The 24,518-nt window shown below is 34.7% G+C and overlaps 1 protein-coding gene across 1 annotated transcript in view; it reads left to right on the top strand.

Moving 5' to 3' along the window:
- The first annotated feature begins 4,108 nt into the window (after positions 1-4,108).
- Positions 4,109-24,518, top strand: part of Cfh (complement factor H) — an 883,581-nt gene continuing 863,171 nt past the window's right edge. Inside the window, 5 exon segments of the mRNA XM_031378504.1 lie at positions 4,109-4,395; positions 18,523-18,708; positions 19,009-19,114; positions 21,777-21,853; positions 23,994-24,185. Coding sequence (XP_031234364.1) covers positions 4,284-4,395; positions 18,523-18,708; positions 19,009-19,114; positions 21,777-21,853; positions 23,994-24,185 — 673 coding nt within the window. The 5' untranslated portion in view covers positions 4,109-4,283.

The raw sequence follows: 24,518 nt of genomic DNA, 5'->3' as shown, positions 1-24,518 counted from the left end.
TTTTCAGAACAGCTTATATATTTCAAAAGTATTTATATACTCAAAAGAAACAGACGATTGACTAGGGAGATGGCTTGTAAGAGAACAACAAAGTGAGACTGAATACTTTACTTGACATTTGAAACTCTTGTATCAAGTTTGAAGAAGAGGACTTTATAAGTTATTCTTTCTCTGAGATGAATGCTTTTCCAAATTATCACAGCTAATGAACCAAATTCTTACCCTTACTTAATGTCTGTGCCACCCTCCAAGCAGAATCATTGTTCATTGAAACAGTTGGTGAATGACTTTATGGATAGACCATCTTAATACCTACACCATTTCTTAAATGAATGTTACCTGTTCTCTGTGGGCTGAAAATGAAGTCACTCACTCAACCATAACAGGAAATCTGTATCCAAAAATCGAGCCTACAATTCATTTCTTGGTGCAGCAGAACTATCAACTCTCAGCTTAGCTACAATGGAGGTAAAATCCTTTGATGATATGAGGATCATTGAAATACAGCCTTATTACAATGAAACCCAATGTCTAAAAATTGTTCTTATTTTGGGCTTGTACCACAGTAAGAGCCAAGATTTTAAACTCTACTAAATACAAAACAAACAAAAAGACTTTATATACTCATATTCATTTAAGAAAATACTAGTAGTTATGTATTATTTTTAAGTAAACAGCTAATATGTTTGGTATTATTTAAAATTTATATTGAGAAAAATATATTTTCACTATTGCAGTAGACGAGCACCTACATAAGACTGTTAAATCGATTGTTGTTTTATATCAAACAACTTTTATAATCCTTATTTTTATTTTTATAATATTTTATAAATTTTAAGGAATACGACAAAAAAATATAGGTATTGAAAGGGGTGTCTATGGGAGGAGCAGTGGTATAAACGGGGAACAAGAATGTGATTCAATTCTATTTAATTAAAATATGTTTTTAAATGTTAACAAATTCAGATAAATCATGTAATTTTCTGATAAAACAATAAAAGTTAAAAAAAAATTAGTTACAAATAAGAGCTTGTAGCTGTTGTTATGGACCTTAGTTCACAAATCAGAGCTAAGACAGTTCTCTCCAAAACATTGGGTCTATGTAATATTTTTCCATTCAACATGTCTGTAGGTACTGTTGCACTTTTTATAATGTTTAATTAATTTTTATTCAGAACAAATATCTCAATAAAGATATTACCACTAAATGCTACAATAGTGCCACTGACATCACAGAGTAATCAATACCTTATTGGCTGACTCGATAGAAGGGGATTACTGCCTTTTATTGGAAACCTGCCCAGGAATGATGGCTAGAGAGGTCTTAGAAGAATACTTATTACTCCTATTTTGCTAAATTAATACAGCTTCCAACTATATTCTAAATATTTGTCCTGAAATATGCATAGACAAGCTCAGCTTTCACTCCTTATGAAAAAGTTTCTCTTTTTTTTTACAGCAGATAGAAGTTATTTCAGAGACACACAACTGGTCAACATGCAAAGAAAAGGTGATTGTGGAATTCTCGGTGTGACTAATACATATACAATACAACCTCTGTGCCCTAGTCTGAAGGAATCTCACATAAGAGGTAAGAAATATTTTTAAAAGCCAGAGGATCAGTGTAACTATTTTGAGGTGGTATCTTCTAGACAAGATTAAGTTGGTGTTCCTATACATTTAACAATATGGTTGTCTGCACAAGAACTTCCCAAGATGACACCAGATCATGACAATGTAAACTGGGGAAAATTCATAAGGCCCTATGCCTAGATAAAAAGTTAGGGCAGTTGATGGCTCAGACAAACAGTTGGCTTCAGGGACCAAACTTCTGATAGGTTTTCTAATCCTAAGTGGTCACACACACATATATATGTATCAACATTAACTAGACTCAGTAGATTGTGACTGTACATATGTATACACATATGTGTATGTATAGGACAATAATTAAAGAGAAAAAAGACAAGAATTAGAGAGGGGTAGGAAGAACATGGGAGGAGTTGAAGGTGAGAAAGAGAAGTGTAAGTATTATTCAAATACAGAGTACTCATGTATGAAATTAATGATTTAAAATTAGGACAAAATTAGGACAAAATTAATTAATTAAAAATTAGGACAAAAAGTTTTAAGTAGGTAAAATTAAATATGAACTATCATAAACTATAAGTTTAAAATTACTAAGTAAAAATAATAAAGAAAACCATTGTGCATATAAACCATATATATCACTGAGCCTTAGTATTGCTGTCTCTTGCCTCCACTTGTGAATTTCACAGCTAAATTCCTCAGGAGACTTTATCTGTCTCTAGACACCAGCTTCACCCAATAAGGGGTATCTGGTCCCTTTTTAAGTGTTTAAGTAATTTCTCAGGCCATAGCTAGCAGAAATTACTACCCTCAGCATATTTTTCATGAGATAAATTGTACAGTTATCTTTTCAAGGGTACTTGGATAATAATAAAATAGATGTTGAATCTGCAAACAACAATGAGTAAGAAAGAGTTAAGAAGTAACAAAATATGCATATTATTTATGTAATAAGAAATATGCTACTTTTAACTTTTGCATTTTGGGGCTAGCTACAGTTTTGATCATTTTATTGTAAGCCTTGATTTTATAACAGCTTCACTAAAGATAAAGAAGAAAAACATTCTCTTATCAGATTTGATTAAAGTTTGTATTTTGTTAGCAAAATAATAGAAAAGATGTCACAAGTTCACAGTAAATTGTAATGTCTAAGTTTTTATTGTTGTTAAATTTCTTTGATAAAATGAATAGCATTTCAGGGCATTAAGCTCTTATGACATGATTAATATTAAACACTCTGAATTGAGGATTTATAAATTGTCAGTGTCTCTCATGAGGAGGGGTCCGAGACTGAAGAAAAACAAAATGAGCTCGGCAACATTCATCATTGCTCTCAGCAGCAGGACTGCTGTCGCCACATGACCATATGCTTCTGAGGCTGTTCTTCCCTGACTGACAGGCTCTCTACAAGAACTGTAAGTAGCAATAAACCTTTCCTTCCCTTAGCTGCTTTCTCGGATATCTTGTCACATCCACAAGACAAGCAACTACTACAATGAGTTATTGGCAGTTGAATTCCTACACACTGAAAGAAACAAGAAACAAGCCATCAAAATGCCCATCTTGTATAGATTTGGGATATTAGACCATCGGGTTGATTATCTCACTCCTGAAATTTCTTATGGCTTTAAAAAAGTGCTTAAGTGTTCTGTGCTCAGTTAACTCATCTATATGCTTAATCTAGAACAGTTTACCAAACTTCACACTATCTAACACCAGCAGCCCTATTTGTACTATTTTCTAGTTGGACTCTATCATTAACATGTACAAGGATAACTAAAAATTGTGCTATATTTGAATGATTGAATATTACATAGAATGACAAATGAACAGTCAGGAGTCATGTCCAACAAACACATTTCTTAGTGAAGGACTTTACATAATCAAAGGAATAAATTGCTTCTTCCACACTTAGATAAAGTACAGGTAAATACAGTCCATGTTCTTAGAGACACTGACAGTGGGTGGGAACCTGGAGGGCACAGTGGGTATCAAGGTTAGCAGCTTGGGAGGTGATTATCTGCCTGGGTTCCGCACCAATTCGGCATGCTGCAGACACTCTTTTGCACCTCTGTATTTCTTACTGTACAATACCTCAATGAGAAGTTAGAAAATTAGCATTCAAGTTGATAGATCTTTTTCGAGTTATTCACTTTTAACCAAGGAGACCCAGACCAGTTGCCTCAGACATATAAAAAGAATTTCTTGGAAGATTCAATTCATGAATTTTAGAAAACCAGTCCCATAAACAGCATCCCTCAGTATGACAATCTTGACAATGTTTCTGTACTATGCACAAGTGTTGGTCCTGAAAACACTGCCTAACTGAAGTTCCCTCCACGTTTTTAAATGTGCCTTCATTCCTTTCTGTTCTGTGGTTTGTCCAGAGTAGAACACAGTTTAAAGGATTATGAAATCTAGCTCCTGCTCACATTTCCAGAAATGTGAGCTTGTTTCCAAGCAAAACAAACTGATTTACAAGAACAATCCAGCAGGTCACAGACAGGGCGCAGCCACAGAAGAGATCAAACGCCCATGCTGTTGGACTTGTGATCTACCCATCCAGTTTACTTTGCAGAAGTTGCTCATGGGCGGAGCATCTGGCAATCCTGATTTCCTAAACTGACTTTCAACTTCCCTTTGGGGCGAGCCTTTCCCTGCCGTGACCTCAGCTCATAGCAGAGAGGAACTGGATGGTACAGCACACACTTCTCTTCGAGTCAGTTGGTCCCAGAAAGATCCAAACTATGAGACTGTCAGCAAGAATTATTTGGCTTATATTATGGACTGTTTGTGTAGCAGAAGGTAAGTTTAAAACATGCTTTCTCCATTCTGACTGACCCGCATTATAAAACGTTTGCAGACAATATTTCTCATAGCAATCATTCAAATTAAATCTAGAAAATGTGGGTAATTACTAGTCTGTAACGTAGTGGCTTTTGGTGGTAAGTTTAAAAACTGTGAATCGTTCATTTGACTATTGTAATTGATAGTTTGACTTAACGTAAAGCTCAAGACGGTGCTTTAAACATGTATTTGCAATCCATAATTAGGCATAGTCATTATTAAATTTTTAGTTATCATGAAATACAGGCTCTTCTTTTTTTCATGAGTGTCCCTGAAATACTTTACGTAAAACTACTAAGAAATATGTAAATATCCAAACTTAATGAAAGCATTCACTTTTATTTTAATGAGTGGATTTATTTCAGACATATTTCTAAACCTTCCTAAGTATATCACTTACCTGATATTGCCATGGCTTTAAAAGTTTTATACATAAGAACTGCAAGTATGAGATAAAAAGATTATAAAATATGACATCTAATCTGTACACAATATTGGAAGGATCCGATTTATTTGTGGTTTTGTTTTCTGTGAGGATGTGTGGAACATACTGGCTTCTGTAAGCCATTTTGAAGTAGGTGTTGTGAGTGTTGGAGTTCTTCTTTCATGACAGTAGCAGGAATTCCCACTTTATTATTCACTTAAGTTCTACCAAAATTGCTCAGTTTATCCAACGAAGGAGCTTATTTTCCTAATTTATGATTAGTAACTATTATGAAGAAAATATTTAATTAATTCTTTTTTGTGTTCTGATTGTGCTTCTGGGACTCACTGTAGTCCTCCTTATGGCTTCTCATGGGCTGAGGTTACAGGTGGGAGTGACTGCCATGCCTGACATAGCACTTTTTATTTCAGGTGAATAATATAATTATAATTTCTTTAAATGTTTCTCTTAGCAAACACTTTGTAATTTTAGGTTTTGCTGTTACTTCCTCACTAAAGAATTCGAACAAGCAACCTCTAACTGGATATTTACCAATCCAGATAAGAAAAGTAGACATGGTTTCTCAGTTATATCTTTTAGTAAAATTCTGAAAAAAAAATATTTAAGAGTACTTAATACTTTTTGAAAGAGCAAACTTTTTCAATTATATTTTCTAATATTATTCCTTAAATTTTAGCTTATGAGTCTTATATTCAGACCAAGGCAGTCATTTCCTTGTATATGAACATTAAGTATTGCTAAAATGAAATATTGGCCAGAAATACTAAAGCAATATTGATATTACTAAACATAACTCAACTTTTTATTTAGTCAAAGTCAATGTTTTCATCTTCTATTTTACTACTCTACTTGAATAATAATGTTTACTAAGAGATTTTTTTAATATATATATATGATTAAAGAAAAAAGTATTTTATTTCCAGCTAATTTTTAAATCTTAATTAGCACAAATTGAATTAATGTATTTACATAATTACAAAGTGAAATTTCAATATTGAAAAGGAAGTGGCATGATGTTTACATGATACTTTAATGTTAATGATTTAAAAATCCACATTTATGCTATGATATCAGCTGATTTTTGTTATTGCTGGATTTTAATTTTCATAAGTATGTATTCACATGTGGTGCCAGTTCTTGCTGATGAGTTGGGCAATTACACCTTATACATAACTGTTTCTCTGGCTGTCTAGTCAGAGATGAAGTGGGAATTTAGTGTTTAAATTGTTACATAGGGTAACCTCTTAATATCCATAAAGTACATGTAATACAGAGACAGATGTAAGAATTTTCATGGATTTTCTGTGGGCACAGTACTCCCACTTTAGTCTTTGCTTGGCTTGTAGCCTGTGTCTATCTCAAATGTAAATAATTTAGTTTATCAACTTAACAGAAATTTCACCAGACAGAAGAGCTTGGATCAATTAAAACAATTATGTATACACTTCAATATTTGCTTCTGTTTGTTTCCCACATCAGACAATGGCTATTAAGCTAATTAAAAAAAAAATGTTTGTGAAATGCTATTAGGCTTTCCTAAGCAGGGAAGAAAAGATTCCACAAGTCTTTTTTGTTCTGATAAAGATCAACATTCTTCTAAAACCAATGTTAACTGGGCCAGCAGGTAGGGTAAACAGGATAATGATCTTGCTTGCCAAATAACCTGGCTACTTGAGTTCAATTCATGGGCCCCACTTGGTAAAAGGAGGAAAACAAACCTCCTGCAGACCGTGCTCCAGTTTCCTCATGCAGGCTTGGTAACTGTGTGTTACACCCACCCAAATAAAAACTAATAATGACCTTAACAAAAAATGTAAAAAGCAGTATTCATAATTAAAGAATAGTAACCAAACGAAGTCCTATGACACCAGTTCGCTTTCTTTCTTTCTTTCTTTCTTTCTTTCTTTCTTTCTTTCTTTCTTTCTTTCTTTCTTTCTTTCTTTCTTTCTCTTTCTTTCTTTCTTTCCTTCCTTCCTTCCTTCTTCCTTCCTTCCTTCTCCCTTCCTTCCCTCCTTCTTTCTCCCTTTCTCCCTTTCTTTCTTTCTTTCTTTCTTTCTTTCTTTCTTTCTTTCTTTCTTTCTTTCTTTCTTTCTTTCCTTCTCCCCTCCTTCCCCTTTCCACATGCCAAGGGCTTCCTCCTATCTTTTTAGTGCAGTGCTTGCCTGCATTCACACTCCCAGCTGCCAGGAACAGTAAATACTGCTTCTTGCAAAACCACATGCTGCTTAGAATTGGGACAGATTTACAGGACAACCTGTAACATAAGAGAGTTCCTTGGCTGAGCTGTTTAATTTCAGTTCTGGGGAATGGATTATACCCAAGCTTTCCAAGCATGCATTTTAGTCTCACAATTGGATATTGTATGAAATTAGGCCACAGCCCAGAATTGCTAAAATGAACCAATTAAACCTGTGCTGAAACAAAACCAAATAACTGCTGTGTGCCTACTAGGGAGATAAGTGTTTTCTAATCCTGGATGTTTAAAGGACAACAAAAATGTCCTTTCAGGCTTAGAGACTTTAATCATAGAATGGAGAATTGGTTTAATTCTATAATGTTTTGTTTTAAGTATATAAGGTTTTCAAACTTAGTTCAACATTGGCATGGAAAAATTGATGTTATATATATTAATTAAGAGTTAATAATAGTTGCTTTGGGGAAGTTTAGAGAAAAGTTAATTATGCTATTTTTTTTTTGTCAAAAAGTCAAATGATTAAATGTAAGATAGTTCTGCTTTTTCTTAAGAAAAAGAATTAATGTGGAACATGCTTTTACTTTTTCCTTCACTCCATGTCCAAAATTGAAAGCAATTGATACTGTAGGGTCCACCACATCTTAACTGAACACCATGTCTGCAGCTTTTCCTCCAGTCTTAGCCATATTGAATGTCAAGTTTCACATGTTCTCCATGGCTGATTGAAGAAGGATGAAACAAGTTGGAATACAGAAGTGTTCGGTGTCTCATCATGCATGTGTTGTCACATACAGTATCGCATAAACAGATTTCTGCCAGAAGTGTCACAGCTGTGCTGTTTTCACATTGCTTTAAGTTTTTGAGGTAGTCTCACCATGTGACAAAAGCTAGCCCTTAAACTCCTGGTCTTCTGGTCTTAGTCTCCCAAGTACTGAAATTCAACATCAAGAACATCTTATACAGATTTCTTGTCACCTTCATTCAACTAAATTGACAGAGATAGCTGGTCCTTCTTTAGAAAGAATGAAAAAAATCACATTTCATATTGTCAAAAGCCTTCTAAAGAAGATGCAGCAGTGGGGCAGGAAAGGGTGGGCGGGCAGGGGAGCATCATCACAGAGGCAAAGGGGACAGAGGAGAGGGTGGATGTGGGATGGGGGGTTTGTAGTGGGGTAACGGGGAAGTGGTATATCATTTGAGATGTAAATGAATGTGATGATTAATAAAAAATAAAAAAGAAGCAGCCTATAGCTCTCTTTTCAAAGAGAGAAAGTTAAAAAAAAACACTTAAAAACTAAAAAGTCAACCTTTAAGACATAGATATAAGCTACATTATGTATACTGCACACATTATATTTAGAAATATATGTTTATGCATATAATAACAATTATGAAAAATAAGTGGCTATGAATAGAAAATAGGAAGGAAGATATGTGGGAAGTCTTGGAGAGACAAAAGGAAAAGGGGAAATGATGCAATTATATGATAATCTAAAAAAGTATAAAAGAAATAATGATAAAAAGAAATAGAAGTTTCTGTGCTAAACTAAAAAATGATGTGTGAATCTACAAAGGAAGAATCCATATCTACACACCTTCTATGCTTTCATCGACATAGAGAACCAGGTTTGGCGAAGAATCCATACGTACACACCTTCTATGCTTTCGTCGACATAGAGAACCAGGTTTGGCGAAGAATCCATACGCACACACCTTCTATGCTTTCATCGACATAGAGAACCACGTTTGGCATCTTGCCTTTCTGCTCCTTTATTACATCAAAGATCTATAAACCTGTCACAGCATAAACCAGGACTTAGTTGTATGCACATTTTAAAACTTTCTTGTATTTCAAATTATAATAAACACTTGGACTTACTGCTGCAGTCTCAACAGTGGGTATCATAATGTTTTCAAAGCCAGAAGACATCTTAAAAAAAACTCTGAAGTTAACTATCCTTGGTATTTGCTTGGTCTTCTTATTTGGGGCAAAATTGAAGGAATTCACAGTGACAACCAAACCACCTAGTACAATTGATAGCACCTACTCGCCACGTCCTAAGTGTACATTTAAGCAAACAGCCCCAATCCAATGCAGTTGTTTTGTTCCTCTCTTGAGAAAAACAAGCAAACAAAAAAAAAAAAACCAAAAACCCCAACATCCTTCGAGCCTCCTTCTGTTGAATCTTTGAATTGGAACAGTAATCCTTTTCAATACAAGCCATGGAAGCAGTTAGTAGATAGACGACCATATTTCTCTAGGGAACTTGGCTGGATTGAGCAATCAGGAGAGTGACAGAGACAACAGCATGGAAATCCTTCCTGGAGGCTTAAGACTCTTGAGGACAGTCTAAAGAGATAAGGTTTAAAAAGCATGCACCCTATTTGCTACGTTTTTTCACACAGTCGAGCATATTTATTGAGCTTCTCAGTGCTAGTCTCCCAGGCCCCAGAGGTCAGAGGTCCAGTTATGCCACCTTTTGTCACATTTGCTTAAGTCCACCCTCATGGACTTAAGTGAGTGTTATAGATCATTATGTAAACTAGTTTATTATCCAAATTAGGTTTTAATTTCAATTTAATTCAGTAATATGGTTAAATTTAGTGCTATTATGTGTAATTTACTGTGAAATTTCACTGCTAGAGGATAGAATTGGACAATGGTAAAGGACAAAATAGAGCAAAGTCATTCTGAGACAGGAAGCATTCTGGGATGGAATGCTGTAGTCAGTGACGAAGGGTGGAGAAGTTGCTCACAGGCGGGTGGAAGGTGGACTGTGAAAGCAAGCCTTGCCTGTCTCCAGCACAGGCATATTCTAGGAATGTGCATGCCCTTTACCAGGATGGAATTTAAAACTTCAACATTTAAATAGTGCAAACGGGAATTATTCTAAAGTAGAAACTGCCACAGAGTAAATAGTCTTCATCTTTGTCCTTAGATTGCTCAATTTTGAACTCCACTTACAAATTAATCCAGTTTTATTTGCTGACTCTGATTGTTAGTATTTACTCTCTCTCTCTCTCTCTCTCTCTCTCTCTCTCTCTCTCTCTCTCTCTCTCTCTCTCTCACAAACACTCACACACACACACACACACACACACACACTGGGTACTCAGGAGTTCAGTTGATGTTAACTTTAGCACTTCTCAGAACATAGCACATGAAGAACAGAAAAGGTAACTGGGAAAAAAAATTGTTACATTTTGGTTTAAAATTAGAAGAATAAAATCTAGTTCAGATAAAGTCAAGTAACTAAACAGAAAAAAATTCCTACCATGAAATAATAAAAAGAACACAGGGATTTGACAGAACACTTGTTTTGACATTTTAACTTAGAAAGCCTAGTTTCTCACAAAGGGTGTTAACTGGAAATGCAATAGATAGAAGATGATTATAGAAACACCCCTTCAAAGGTTCCAAGGGATTTTTTATACTTTGAGCTAAATTCAAGTGATTCCTGACTTCAAAATCCACAACATAGACAGATGTGAAAACTCTACAGAGAATTTTCAGTGCATGCAACAGGCACACAAGTTCACCAGACAATGGTTCTCTTCCAACTCCTTCCTCCATTCCTCCTCCTCTTTTTTTCAAGTTGTCTCCTTTTTATCTTTTTCCAAGCCTTGTCTTTTAAGTTTCACATTTGCTTCTCTCAGCTGTATCTGGCCATATTGACTGTATGGATGTCTACTGTGGAAAAGCTCCTACTGTTCTTTGTGCATTCACTCTCTCTTTTATTCATGATCACTTTTGAATAACTTCTTAGTACTAGGCAGTATAATAATACTTTCCAAAAGGTTGTCATCTAGTGGAGAGGAAAAGAATGAACACTGCATTTAAATATTTGCATAAGGTAGCTCATTTTATAAACTATTGTGACTGAGATTTTAAAAGTTCCTAGAGCAGAACTCTGAGCTTGGAAAGATGTGCTGCATACAAAAAAATGAAGTTTTGTTCAGCTACAAAATAAATGAAATTATAAAATTAATCGGGAAAATGGATGAATCCAGACTCAGAGAGACAAGCACTCCATGTTCTCCTTCATATTGGATTTTAGTTTTTAATATACATACTTTATATGTCTCTGTTTAATATAATATATATGTATATTTGTATGTGATTTGTGGATAGAAGATGTGGAAATAGAAGTGGAAAAAGAACTGTGGAGGAAAGGGCCCATGGAAAACACATGTGGATGGGCATAAGGCAGGAAGGGAGATAGCAAAAAAGAAGAGTGAAGAGAATCAATAAAATTGTTTTTTAAAAGTCATTAAAAAAGCTGAATGTGGCAGCTCACACCTTTAATCCCTGTGTGGAGGAAGCATAGACAGGCCCTTCTCTAAATTCAAGGCCAGCCTGATGTACAAAGTGAATTTGAAGAGAGGTCTACATAGAAAAACTCTGTCTTGGAACAAAAAAGCCATACGATAATATAATGTAATATAATACCTCATACATTAATTTTAAAATTACATGAAATAAGTAATTGGAATGGGAGAACAGGTCAGGAGTGGGAGAGGGTGGGGTAATTGGATAAAGATGTTCTGCTGATTTTGTTCTATGTGGTTTCTCTGAGACAAGTCAGATGAAGCTCTCAATTCAGTCTTCCCTCTCCAGTGTGCTAAGGGGATAGGCATGGAGCCTCAAGTAGGTAGACTCTGAATGCTGCAGAGGAGTTAGTCAAATGAAGCCAAAGAAGATGTTAATGGTAAAACATCAGATCTACAGAAAGAACTAGAGGTTCTATAAAGCTGTGGGGCTCATCTCCACATCTACAACTTAAGATGGCTTAACTTTCACAAGAATTAGTGGGGAGGTTAGGAAAGAAAAAAATTTCACTTGTTTTAATTCCTATCCTCAGGATCCTATATAGCTCTCATACACTCTTGTACTGGAGCTGCTGAACATTCAGCCTTCAGTTACTCCATCTTGTGGCTAAACTGCTTTCTGAGACAGCTGTTCAAGCCTAATGGGAACATTCAAAATATACTAACAGTTTATTTTAAAAGGACAACAGTGTGCTTGAAACCTTCTTGGTCTTAGGAGACTGTTGTCTAAGTGCTGCCCCTTTCAGAAATGGATTTCAAGATGACTCCTCACAAGACACAAATGCCAGCTGCTCAGGCAGATTTCATCCAGGTTTTGCCATGTACGTGCCCATTATGATATAGGTTTTTCTCGAGGTTATCAGGTTTATAAAGAAAATTCATAGCCCTTTCTGTATATTTTAGAAGTAGAAATTTGTTTATTCAGTGTTCATTAAATATATATCCAAACTTAAATTTTTGAAGATTGTTCTTTAAAGTACTTTATTGCAACTGATATTTTCTTTGTTCAAAAATTTCAATTTAAGTATTCTTGTACTATTTACAAATTAATCTAAATATTTTAATTAACAAAATGCTCTTTTGATCATATATATGCATAAACTTAATACTCATTTATATCAATAAGAAGGCAGAAGGGAAATTTAATGAAACTATCATTAATGCTATTACCACTTTAGTCATTTGCTTTGTTTTTCTAAGTAACTTCTAGTGTTCATTATCTGCTAGGAAATACAATATGAATTTAAATACAATTTAAAACAATACTTCTTATTCTTTCCTCAGAATCCTTTTAGAAGCTATAGCAAGTGAAAAAAGATGACATCTACATTTTTAATCTATCTAAATATAGGTACAACTGATGTTTTACAAAATATGAAAATTCATTGACTTATGTAGTTGCAGCAATAACATTTCAAAAAGCAATTTTGATACATATTGACATTGGGAAAAGGGATTGCATTTGGTTTGTGTGTCTGTCCTAGCTCTTTAAAATCTGTGTATAAAAAAAAACCTCGTAATGAGGATTATTGAAATAGCAAATGTTTGCTTGAAAATTCAATCAAAATTATAGTTGTCTCCCTTGTATTTAAGTAAAAAGCTTGTTTTCAGATAATCAAACCTACACAGTCATTCTGTTTGTGAAAAACATTTGGAATTGGCATTTACATCCAAGTAAGTAGAAAATTAACAAAGTAGGTTGTTATAAGGCAAAATTAACTGTTAATTATGTTATTGCAAGCACATAGGGTCAGGTTTTATTTATTGTAATGTGAGTAAATACAGAAGTAGAAGAAAATTGAGTTTACTCATTCACCTGGACATAGAAGCAGTTAGCTTCCCCCGTATTAAAAGGCTTAAGCTGAATCACCCATCTGAAAATGTGTTTATTCTCTTGAAACTACTTCTGTGCTTGGTGTATGTTTATGTTGACTGATGAACTACATGAATGAAAAGAACTTGTTCCTATATAGTTAGAATGCCTCGAGAATTCATTTTCAGTGGAAGGTGAAAAAAATGCTTGTCACCATCTCATGACACACTTAACTGTTGCTGTAGAAATACAGTGAATGGTTACCTTTAACTGTTTAAGCTAGAACACAAGTTATTGATAAAAATTATGGTGAGATTCTAAACAAAGATGAACAGCAACTGAAAACAGAGGGATTGCTTATTTTCAGAGAGCAACATGTTTGGAAGAACCAGATTTTGGCTGTGGCAGTAGTGGGGTATTAGCACCATCTAGTGTGTGAAAGTTTAATTACTGAAATGATGAAGACCAAACTAATTTCAAAAAATTAGATCAAGTCAATAATGTTCAAAAGACTCAAATTAAACCTGACAACCTAGACAATTGCTTTATTCTTCTATAAAATGTAGTGGTCCTTTTATTTCATATGCTGTCTAGCATCTTATAGATGAAAGTTCCAGGTGAGATATATTCAATAGGGTGTTCTCTTGCTTTTAAAAGATAAAGTTTAGAACAGAATAGCAAATTGTCATAAAAGCAAGAAGTAAAAGAAATTGCCAGTTAGAACAATATTTCTACAAATATAATAGATAATGAGCTTTAGAATCTTTCATTTAAGAAACAGCATGTTGGCTTTTACTAATAACAATCACTTAAATATTAGGTAATTCATTGCAAAATTAAGCATTGTGCAATATTAAAAGTGATTCTATTCCTTAACACTAATATTTCATGGTCACAATTCCAGCACCTGGAAGATTAAGGCAAGAGGATTATGAGATATACTCCAGTCTGGTTGGCAAAGACTCTGTCTTGGAAATAAATAAATAGACAAAGAGATGGATCCATGGAAGGATATATGTATACATAAGTGTAGAAAAAAATGTTAATTGTTGGACCTGCATGTTAGCCTTATTGGCTTTTATTGTAAAATCAAACTTCCTAACATTTGGAATTTTCTGTAAAAAAAGTATAAGCAAAAATTTTCTCTGATAAAACTTAAGAACACAGCACAGGACCTCCAATTTATTTACTTCCTAGCCCCGAACCATAAGGACTAGTTCAAAACCTCTAGCCTCAGTGTCTGCACACTTAACTTCTGCTGCTGGCAGTTTCAGAAATCTTGGAAAAGTTGGTAGATAATTTGAATTTACATGTCCTTAAATAACAAAATGATGACAATGAAAAATAAATAAATAGAACCAAGAAACACAAACTCCCTAAAAACATTTTCTCCTGATTCTTTTGTTTAATTATTTGGGAATCAAACATCATAGTCTCCCATTGTGTTCGTCTCCTGGTCTTCCCACATTTGCCCCCTTATCTGTGAGTTCCTCAACACCCTGCCCCCCCCACACACACACAAAGAAGAAAGAAAGAAAGAAAGAAAGAAAGAAGAAAGGAAGGAAAGAAAGAATGAAAGAAAGAAAAAAGAAAGAAAGAAGGAAGGAAGGAAGGAGAGAGAGAGAGAGAGAGAGAGAGAGAGAGAGAGAGAGAGAGAGGGGCGTGTTGAGGGATGGGGCTGGGGAGTCTGAGGCTACAGAAGATGCAGGCTGATGTCTACCATCTTGTCTCCCCTACTGGACAATGGTAGCATGTGGAGCTCAGCCCTCTCTCTCACCTGTCACCACTGTCACATCTCCAGTTCTGCTTCTCTCCCTAGGCACACACCTCTCCATTACATGTGCTCATTTCAGTAGTGCTGGGTGCCTTCAGGCTGTCACACAGTTACAAGGTGCCAACAGGTACTTGCTTTCCATTATATACAACATATATTATATATTTTGTATATAATATACATTATATATATGTATGTATGTATGTGTATACTATATACTATCCTTAATATATTGAAAAGTAAACATACAAATCTGAAGGTTCTTATCTAACATCTACAATGAAAGAAAACATGCAAAGTTTATCTTTCTTGGGTCTTGGGTTCCTCGTTCCACATGATTTGTTTCCAACTCCACTTGCAAATTTCCTAATTTACTCCATTTTGTATAGAGACCATATTTTTGGTTATCCATTCTTCAGTTGATAGACACCTAGACTGTTTCCACTTCCTGGATAGTGTGGACAGAGCAGCAATGAGCGTGGATGAATGGAGATCACTGTAGCGGGATATGGAGTTCTTAGGGAGTATGCTTTTCAAAGAGTAGTATAGACCTATTGCTAGCTTTTGGGAGAAACTTTACTCTGATTTCCATAAAGGCTGCAGCAGTTTGCACTGTCACCAACTGTAAAAAAGTACTCCCATTTCTTCACATTCCACACCAGCATCTATTGTCATTTGTTTATTTGATCTTATTCAGACTGGGAGAAGATGAAATCTCAAAGTAGTTTTAATTTTCATTTCCCAGATGGCTAACGACATTAAACATTTAAAAAAGTTTATCAGTTATTTTTTATCTCATTTCCTTCATTGAAAATAAATTTTGGCCAGGGAGTGGTGCCACATGCCTTTAATCCCTGCCCTTTGGAGGCAAAGGCAGGCAGATTTCTGAGTTTGAGGCCAGCCTGGTCTACAGAGTGAGTTCCAGGACAGCCAGGGCTATACAGAGAAACCCTGTCTCGAAAAACCAAAATAAATAAGTAAATAAATAAATAAATAAATAAATACATTTTGTTAAAATATATTTTCATTATGGTTTCCCCTTCTCTAACTCCTCCCAGACTCCCCTTCTCAACCCACCCAAATCTACACTGTGTTTTCTCTCTCATTTTTATACAAACAAGGATCTAAAAACAGATAATAATAAAGTAAAATTAAAGTAACAGCCAAACAAACTTTGTAAGAACTGTCTTGTTTTTAAAATGGCCTGTTCACATTCTTGATGTTAAGGATGGCTTTTAGCAGAGCCGAAGAAAGTTGTTTGGCTTTTTGTTATTGTTGTTTTTATAAACAGTTATTAGGAATTTAATGCAATTGTTCTGAATTTGAGTTGATAACTTTAATCACATTTGGAAAACTTAGAGGTTTCAGAGGTCACTACTGTCTGTTCTCTCATCTACTTTTAGACATCCAATTAGATATAGCCTATATCTTTTGCTTCTGCACACTCACACAAACACACACACACACATACACACACTCACACATTAATTTGTTCTGTTATTGATTTTACACTGTTATTTTTCTACCCTATTTGAACATTTCTATCTCAACTCTCCCCAAATGGAGTACATTTCTTTATGATTTAAGCTGACTTCAGATCATACTATGGGCTACTATTTCTGATATTAATTCATAACATTAAGATGATATTTTACAGTTATTTTTATTTTTAACTTCTTTAATTGTTGTTTTCCTTTATTTAGAATTCTTTAAAGATGCTTAAACTAGTTATTTAAAAGATCTTTTTGCTAACTCTGATATCTAGATCAGTGTTGATTATACAATCTATTTCTTCTTCATGTCTATTTTTTATCTTTGTGTTTTAATTTTCATAATTGTATATATATTTAATAAAAATGAACACAGTGACTAAAGTTTATGTTATTCATTTACACCAAGAACATTTATCTTTCTTATCTCAATCATGAATTTAATTAAATTGTATATGAGTTGCAACTTTAGCTTAAGTTAGATTACTTCTTGTCTTAAATATTTCAAAGCAAAGACCTTCTTGTGTATGAGCTTGTGGACATGTGTTTAAGCCCGTATCTGCTCCTTTCTCTGTTCCAGTAGACTACAATAAATCTGTCTTCTCGCCTGCTATTTTGAGATACACTTTAAACATTGAAAGACTTTCAAATATTCTAATGTGTTAATGAAATCACCAGTTCTATATTTCAAGAAAGAATGTTTTTCTTGTGACTTCTGTGAGACTATTGGAGAATCTAGGCTTCACTTAGGAATCAGGCAATTCTAATAAGACAACTAGATTCAGATTCTGCACATGATTCAGAATGTCTCAGGTTAGACATACCTCCAATATACATGTCTTATTATTTCTGCCTTCACTGCCATTCTCCAAGTCACATAACCCTGATCATCAGTTCATATACAGAACTAACACATGTAACCAGATAAGAAATACCGTAGACCTCAGGCCTGAGTAGTTCAGGCCCTTCTCACCTAGGTTTGTTCATAAATTTTCAATGCTCCTACAATTTGTGCTTAGGCACTGCTATAAATACCTCCACACCAACTTCTTTCCTCTTCCTATATATAGTAGGAACATAATTCTGTCATGTCTTTTTATACTATTCAAATGTTGAATGTCTACATACAGTTCATGTTACCTTATGTAGAGGAATTTTAATTCAACAACATGGCTGCTCTGGCAAAGGATCACATCCAAAGACCTGATCCATCTTGAATGCCATTCTTTTAATACCTCTGGCTGGAAATACAGATATGTCCTTAGCACACACCTTTAATCCCAAATGAAGGCAAAGTTAGTTTGTAAAAGAAGCAACCATGTATGAATGTAATGACTAATTGAGGGTCAAAGTGATGAATCAGAGAAAGATTTAACAGAATGAGTCTGAGATAGGATATGCCCAACTCTCATGAGGATAGGAATGAGGTGACTTAACTGTGTAGTAGGGGTGGGTGAGAGAGAGGGAAAGGGAAAAGGAGAAGGAGATGGAGAGGGAGAGAAAGAAGTTTTACTGGAACAGTTTTATAGAGACAGGTTGCAGGTAAATACAGAGTGAGCCAGAGAATGAGAATGAGAAGGAGCCAGAAGGTTAGAACAAATTGCCAGAGCTTGTTTGAGACCAGGCAGAGCACCTCAGTGATAACCCAAGGGAAGAACTGGAAAGGGTGATTTATTCAACAGTAAACCTGCAAGGTGACAATTATATCTTGTGAATGAAAGTTATTTTTATAATTTTACTAAACTTTATTTTTATAAGTAGAATTTACTGTCTATAATACATATTATATGTTTAAAAAATACTGTTTAGCTTTGCTACTAGGAAATATTATAAGGACAGATAGTTTATTTTATCCATAGTTTTGTTTGTCTATTTGCTTGTTTGCTTTTTATAACTTAGAAGATTGCCTAGCAAATTTTCATAGGGTTGTGTACATAAACAGCTGGATGGACCTGTAATTAGTATGATTGAAAGAAAAATAACATATGCATACTTTTTACATAGGTATTTCAAATATTGGTATGTTTTTATTGCTTGTAGATTGTAAAGGTCCTCCTCCAAGAGAAAATTCAGAAATTCTCTCAGGTTTGTGGTCGGAAGAACTATATCCAGAAGGCACCCCGGCTACCTACAAATGCCGCCCTGGATACCGAACACTCGGTACTATTGTGAAAGTATGCAGGAATGGAGAATGGGTGGCTTCTAACCCATCCAGGAAATGTCGGAGTAAGTACTTCATGTTTGTAAAACTTAAGAACATTTTTAGTTTTGAATATATAAAATGTTTTACAATATATTAACAAATTGTATTACTACTATAACTAAAATATAGAGAAATCATTTTAAAATGTAATTATCCTACAAAACTAAAGTGGAAGCATGCAGTTATCTTCAATTATAAAATAATTTTTGTTATGTTCAATTTTTCTTCTATTCAATGATATCCAAAATGTGCTTCACTGACTCCTACTTAAGGTGTGTTTCACGGACCATATACTAATATTGTTTCTTTTTTTTTCATTTTAGAAAAGCCATGTGGGCATCCCGGAGACACTCCCTTTGGGTCGTTTAGGCTGGCAGTTGGATCTGAATTTGAGTTTGGTGCAAAGGTTGTTTATACCTGTAATGAGGGGTATGTTGTTAACATTAAAAGGCTTATCCTTGAAACTGCATAGGAACTCTACAAATTTGTACTTTAGAAAGACTAAATTTTCTATTAATATCTAAAATATAACACATAAATAAAATTATGTAGTGAATGCTTTAATTTGGATAGCATATGAGCTCCATAACATTAGAAAGTAAACAATTTATGATTATTCTGATATAGTGTTGAAATAAGGGAGTATTAAGTTGCTATAGACAAAAATAAAGCATTCAACTCACACGTCCTTACTACATTCCACTATTGCACAATATCATGTGAGACTGGTACTTTTGTATATTAGGGACAAGATTTTTGAAAACAACTACATTATGTGGTAACCCTCTTTAAAAGCTTTTATAGTATTTAAAGAAAGCAATACTTTTACTTATGAAAAAGTCTCTCTCCTGAATGCTATTGTTAAAGTTTAGTAGTATGCAAATTACTCTTATTATGTAGGGGCAAAAGGCTAATTTCTCAGAATCATTGACTCCTCTCTCTGAACAGCCCCTGTTTCTTATGACTGACATCATCACTCACTCCTCAAGTGTTCATTTACTATCATAGAGGAAAGTTATAGTTCTAGTTGTAATATTATTCCATATAAGTAAATTAAACATTTAGAATGGAACCTTTTTAGTTGCCTTTTATTTACTAATTTGAGGTAATAAACTATAACAGTTTCTACTTTTCAGAGTTTAGAATTAGCTCCAAAAGATCCCTAAACTCAAATAGTCAATGAGTTTAAAATATTCCTCCAACTCCCTCTCTTACAAAAGCAGAAAATGCTTAAGAGCATCATAGGATTAGCAGGAGAAATAAATATAACTCACACTTGAAGCCCTTCAAAATGATCCCAGATTACCACAAATATGCACTAGATACTCAGTTTTATTTAACTTCTTGTTCACAATCTGAAGGAGATTTTTCAAACTAATTTTTAGCCCAATTTTCAAGGTCACTGCTGACATGATTCTAGAAATCCAACAAGAATTGTCTTTGCAAGAATTTTCCAGGTTGCTCCATTCTTTGCTTTTGAACTAGCTGATCTTAGGCCAGCCTTCCTGATCTAGGTTTCACTTTTATACTAAACAAGGAGATAAGTATTCATATTCTCTTCATTTGAATTCCTCAGTCTCAGAACTTAATATTTACAATTTTATGAAGAAATACAAGATACATATACATATATAGGCATATTTTCCAGCTTTTAATAAAGGTGCAACCTCTCCTCTAATCCACCACTCAGCAGAGGTAATAGAAGAGAAAAGTTATTAGGGTATGGGGGAAATGGACCTGTTCGGCAATAGTTCTTTGGAGGTGAGCTCTATCTTCTTCGGCAGCAGTTCCGTCCCATAGCAAACGCCAACACAACTCATCAGTACAAGAGCAGCGCTCTAGGCAAGCAGGCAGCACACAGGAGTTGTAAGCTACGGAGCAGTCCTTTTGACAGGTCAACACTAGGCACAAACCGGCAGCTGTCAAAATCTGAAGGAACCACTAGGCTCACCAACCCTCACTGCTGAGGGAACCTTGGGAGAAAAAGTTCATGGGGGAGATTCTCAGTGACTTAGAGAAGAATGGTTGAGGCAGAGTAAACCAAATCAATGCTTAGTACTCATCTCCCACAGTGAAATCATGATTATACATCTTCATCAAGTGTCCTTTCACGAGTGTGCCCCAGCAAAACATCGTTTGACATAACTACCTTTCCAAAGAAAACTAGGAGTTTCCACTTCACTTATTTACCACCAATTCTTGGTCTCTTGAGCTCATTGTTGCTTCTTTCATCTTGTATATATCAAGAATAAACATTGATACAACCCAACTAGGTCAGTAACTTTGTATATTGAGTCTGAACCACCAACATTGATCTGTTCATCATATTATTGACAATTACCAGATAAAGTCCTCACACCATGTAGGATAAAATAGGTAAAAAAAAATAGTTCATATTAATTTAAATTTCTATTGATGAATGTTTTATCTATATTGAGCCATAGTTTTTTTTTTAACACAGAAATGAAAGGTAAGGATGGGGTAGACTTATGGCATCCTTATTTTTTTTGCTAACACTTTGTCTTTGTCCTATGCCTATGTTCAGTTCTATGCCTTTGTCTAAATTTTCCCTGCTGTGTATACGTTTAATTACATGCTATATATCAGAATGATTCCTCATGAGCAATAATTTTATTGTCTAAAATCATTGTGAATGATTTTGATATGGCATTGAAAACCAATTTTTCCCTCTGTATGGGCAGCCATTTTTTTCTCCTTTCTCCTCCCTCCATGAAATAAGTACAGTAAGGTTTTTGTAGAATTTTACAAGTTGTCTGGAGGAACTTAGCAGAATGGATGAGTCTCCATAGTGCATAGAAAGTTTTTACCAGGAACTTCATTTCTTTTCTGTTGGAAAAGAAATTATTTTGTCTCCTCTATATCAAGCATCAAGTAAACTCTTGACCCAAGACTAACATATCCTCTTGAAGTATTTTCTTTCCATAAAGATTTAGAGTAAGATAAAAATAGCTAAAGAATGAGAAATATTTTTCCTTTGAAATCCCTTGCTGGAGGATATCCAAGACTATACAGAGCTTTAAACTATATAAAACACATAATGTCTCAACACAAATTATGCTTGTGTTTTTAGGTATCAACTCTTAGGTGAAATTGATTACCGTGAATGTGATGCAGATGGGTGGACCAATGATATTCCAATATGTGAAGGTAAATGAAAAACAGATATATTTATAATCTAAATATCTAAAATAGATAAGATTTTCCAAACTGTGTAGAAAAATATTCTTAAAGTATATACTTATGAACACACACACACACACACACACACACACACACATTTCTTCGATTTTTTTTTTTTTTACAGTCCAGTCATTATCTCCCTCCTGGTCTGCCCTCTGACAATTTCTCATCCCATTTCTTCTCCCCTGTCTTCAAGAGGACATCTCTACCTCCATCACTCCTGCCCCATTAGACCTTCCCAATTCATGGGGCCTCAAGTCTCTCAAAGGTTAGATGCTTCTTTTCTCTTACTGAGACCAGACCATGCAGTCCTCTGCTATATATGTGTTGGGGGCCTCATATCAGCTGGTACATCCTGCCTCATTGGTGGCTTGGTGTCTGAGAAATCTTGGGAGTCCAGATTAGTTGAGACTGCTGGTCTTACTATGGGGTGGCCTCCTCCTCAACTTCTTTTTCCTAGTTCAACCAAAAGGGTCCCTGGCTTCTGTTCAGAAGGTGGGTATAAGTATCTTCATCTGACTCTTCCAGCTGTTTGTTGGGCCTCTCAGAAGTCAGTCATGTTAGGCTTCTCTCTGTAAACACACCAAAGCATCAGTAACTTTGTCAGGCCTTGGATCCTCCTCTTGAGATAGGATCCTACTTTGGGCTAGTCACTGAGCCTCCTTTCCCTCAGTCTCTTCTCCATTTTTGTCCCTGTAGTTCTTATTTATAACATCTTATATTTTTAGTATAAAATATAATATAAATATTTTATTATAGTACTATTTTGTATTTTATATCAATATTCTGAGAACACGAAGTCTAAAGGATTGTGAATTTCTCAGGACTAGTGTTGATTCATTGAGGTCTTAGGTTTGGCCACACATCCTCATCAATAAAACTCAAAACTTTCTAAAAACATAATAAATATGAATAGAAATTAATATAATTTTATGACCAAAGCACTGAATTTAAGAAATACGAAAGCCAATTTTTCATTCATTTTACATTTCATACACTAATATTTATTACACATGCCCATCACTAGCTTATAAAAAAAGATCCGAATTTGAGCTATGTTTATGAAGAATGACACCCATACTAACCATCTAGTTACGGGGATATAGGCTATAACTGTGGTAGAGATTTTATTGAAATATCTTTCAACAGTATGATGCTGTAAAGGTTTTCCCATAACTTTAGTTTTAGAAAAAAAGGAGAGGCAAGAATTATAAACGAACTCATGCCTTTAACTTCTTGCTCATATGTTGCTCATATGTTAGAGAAAACATCAAGAGTGAGAAAATATAGTTCTTGTTTGTGTTTGGGGGGAAAACATGTAAATAACAAAGGTCTATCCAAATGCCGTGTCCTATTTTCATGGGAAAACATAAATGAGAGAAAGGGGTAGAAGAAGAGAGAGAAGGAGAATGCCATGGCCCTGGACATTCTCCTATAGAGACTTTTCAAGTTAGAAAATGAGAAATTGTTCCAGGGAACATCTGCATCAGAATTTCCATGATGCTTGTTTAAAATTGAGGTTTGAGTCCCTCAAATGGCCTGTTGAGTCAGTATCTTTGGGTGATAAGAAAATTTCACTAGGATATCCATTAGATCCAAAGTTCCCTTCAGGAAAGTAACTTTGAATTCCTTCATGACAGAGAAATTAAGTTCAAAATACGTTTAAATATTTTGAGCACTGAGGTGAAAATAAAAGAAACATTACAAAGTTTTTTTTTCTATCAGAAGAAATATCTTAAAATTCACTGCTTTTACATCTTATTATAATGCAATATCACATTGCTTTGAAGCATTAATAAGACACTTGTATTAGGCTATTCCGAAAACTCCTATCTGTTCAGAATTCAGGAGACCTTGCTATCATGAAGATGTAAACAATCACTCTAAGTAATAGTTTCCTTTTCCCATCCCTACAGAAGCTGATAAGCAAACTACTCATGTTACTTAACTTTTAGGTTTTGCAAACAGTGATACTGAATATTTCTCCAACATTGAAGCCACTTCCTCCAGGTTTAGCCTGCTATATGCTGGGGTTTTTATTCACATACATGTATTTTATGTTGAAGCTTTCAAGTTCTGTTAGTAAAAGCTATGCCTGTATTTTTAGTTGTGAAGTGCTTACCTGTGACAGAACTGGAGAATGGAAGGATTGTGAGTGGTGCAGCAGAACCAGACCAGGAATACTATTTTGGACAGGTGGTGCGCTTTGAATGCAATTCTGGCTTCAAGATTGAAGGACAGAAGGAAATGCACTGCTCAGAAAATGGCCTTTGGAGCAATGAAAAGCCACGGTGTGTAGGTAAGGTACACATATGTGTCTGCTTTTAAGACTGAATGGTTTTAACTCTTCTAGTGAAAAATATACATTTCTTTTTTTTAAAAAAAATATTTATTTATTATTATACATAAGTACACTGTAGCTGACTTCAGATGCACCAGAAGATGGCATAGGATCTCATTACAGGTGGTTGTGAGCCTCCATGTGGCTGCTGAGATTTGAACTCACGTCCTTCAGAAGAGCAATCGGTGCTCTTACTGGCTGAGCCATCTCGCCAGCCCTATACATTTCTTTTTTAAAGTACATTTTTGATTAAAATAGGATAGCAAAACTCTAATGCTTGTTAAGCATGAC

The sequence above is a fragment of the Mastomys coucha genome, unplaced genomic scaffold (genome assembly GCF_008632895.1).
Source record: "Mastomys coucha isolate ucsf_1 unplaced genomic scaffold, UCSF_Mcou_1 pScaffold1, whole genome shotgun sequence".
Classification (NCBI taxonomy): domain Eukaryota; kingdom Metazoa; phylum Chordata; class Mammalia; order Rodentia; family Muridae; genus Mastomys; species Mastomys coucha.
The sequence above is the reverse complement of the archived record's forward strand: the minus strand, read 5'-3'. Positions and strand labels throughout refer to the sequence as shown.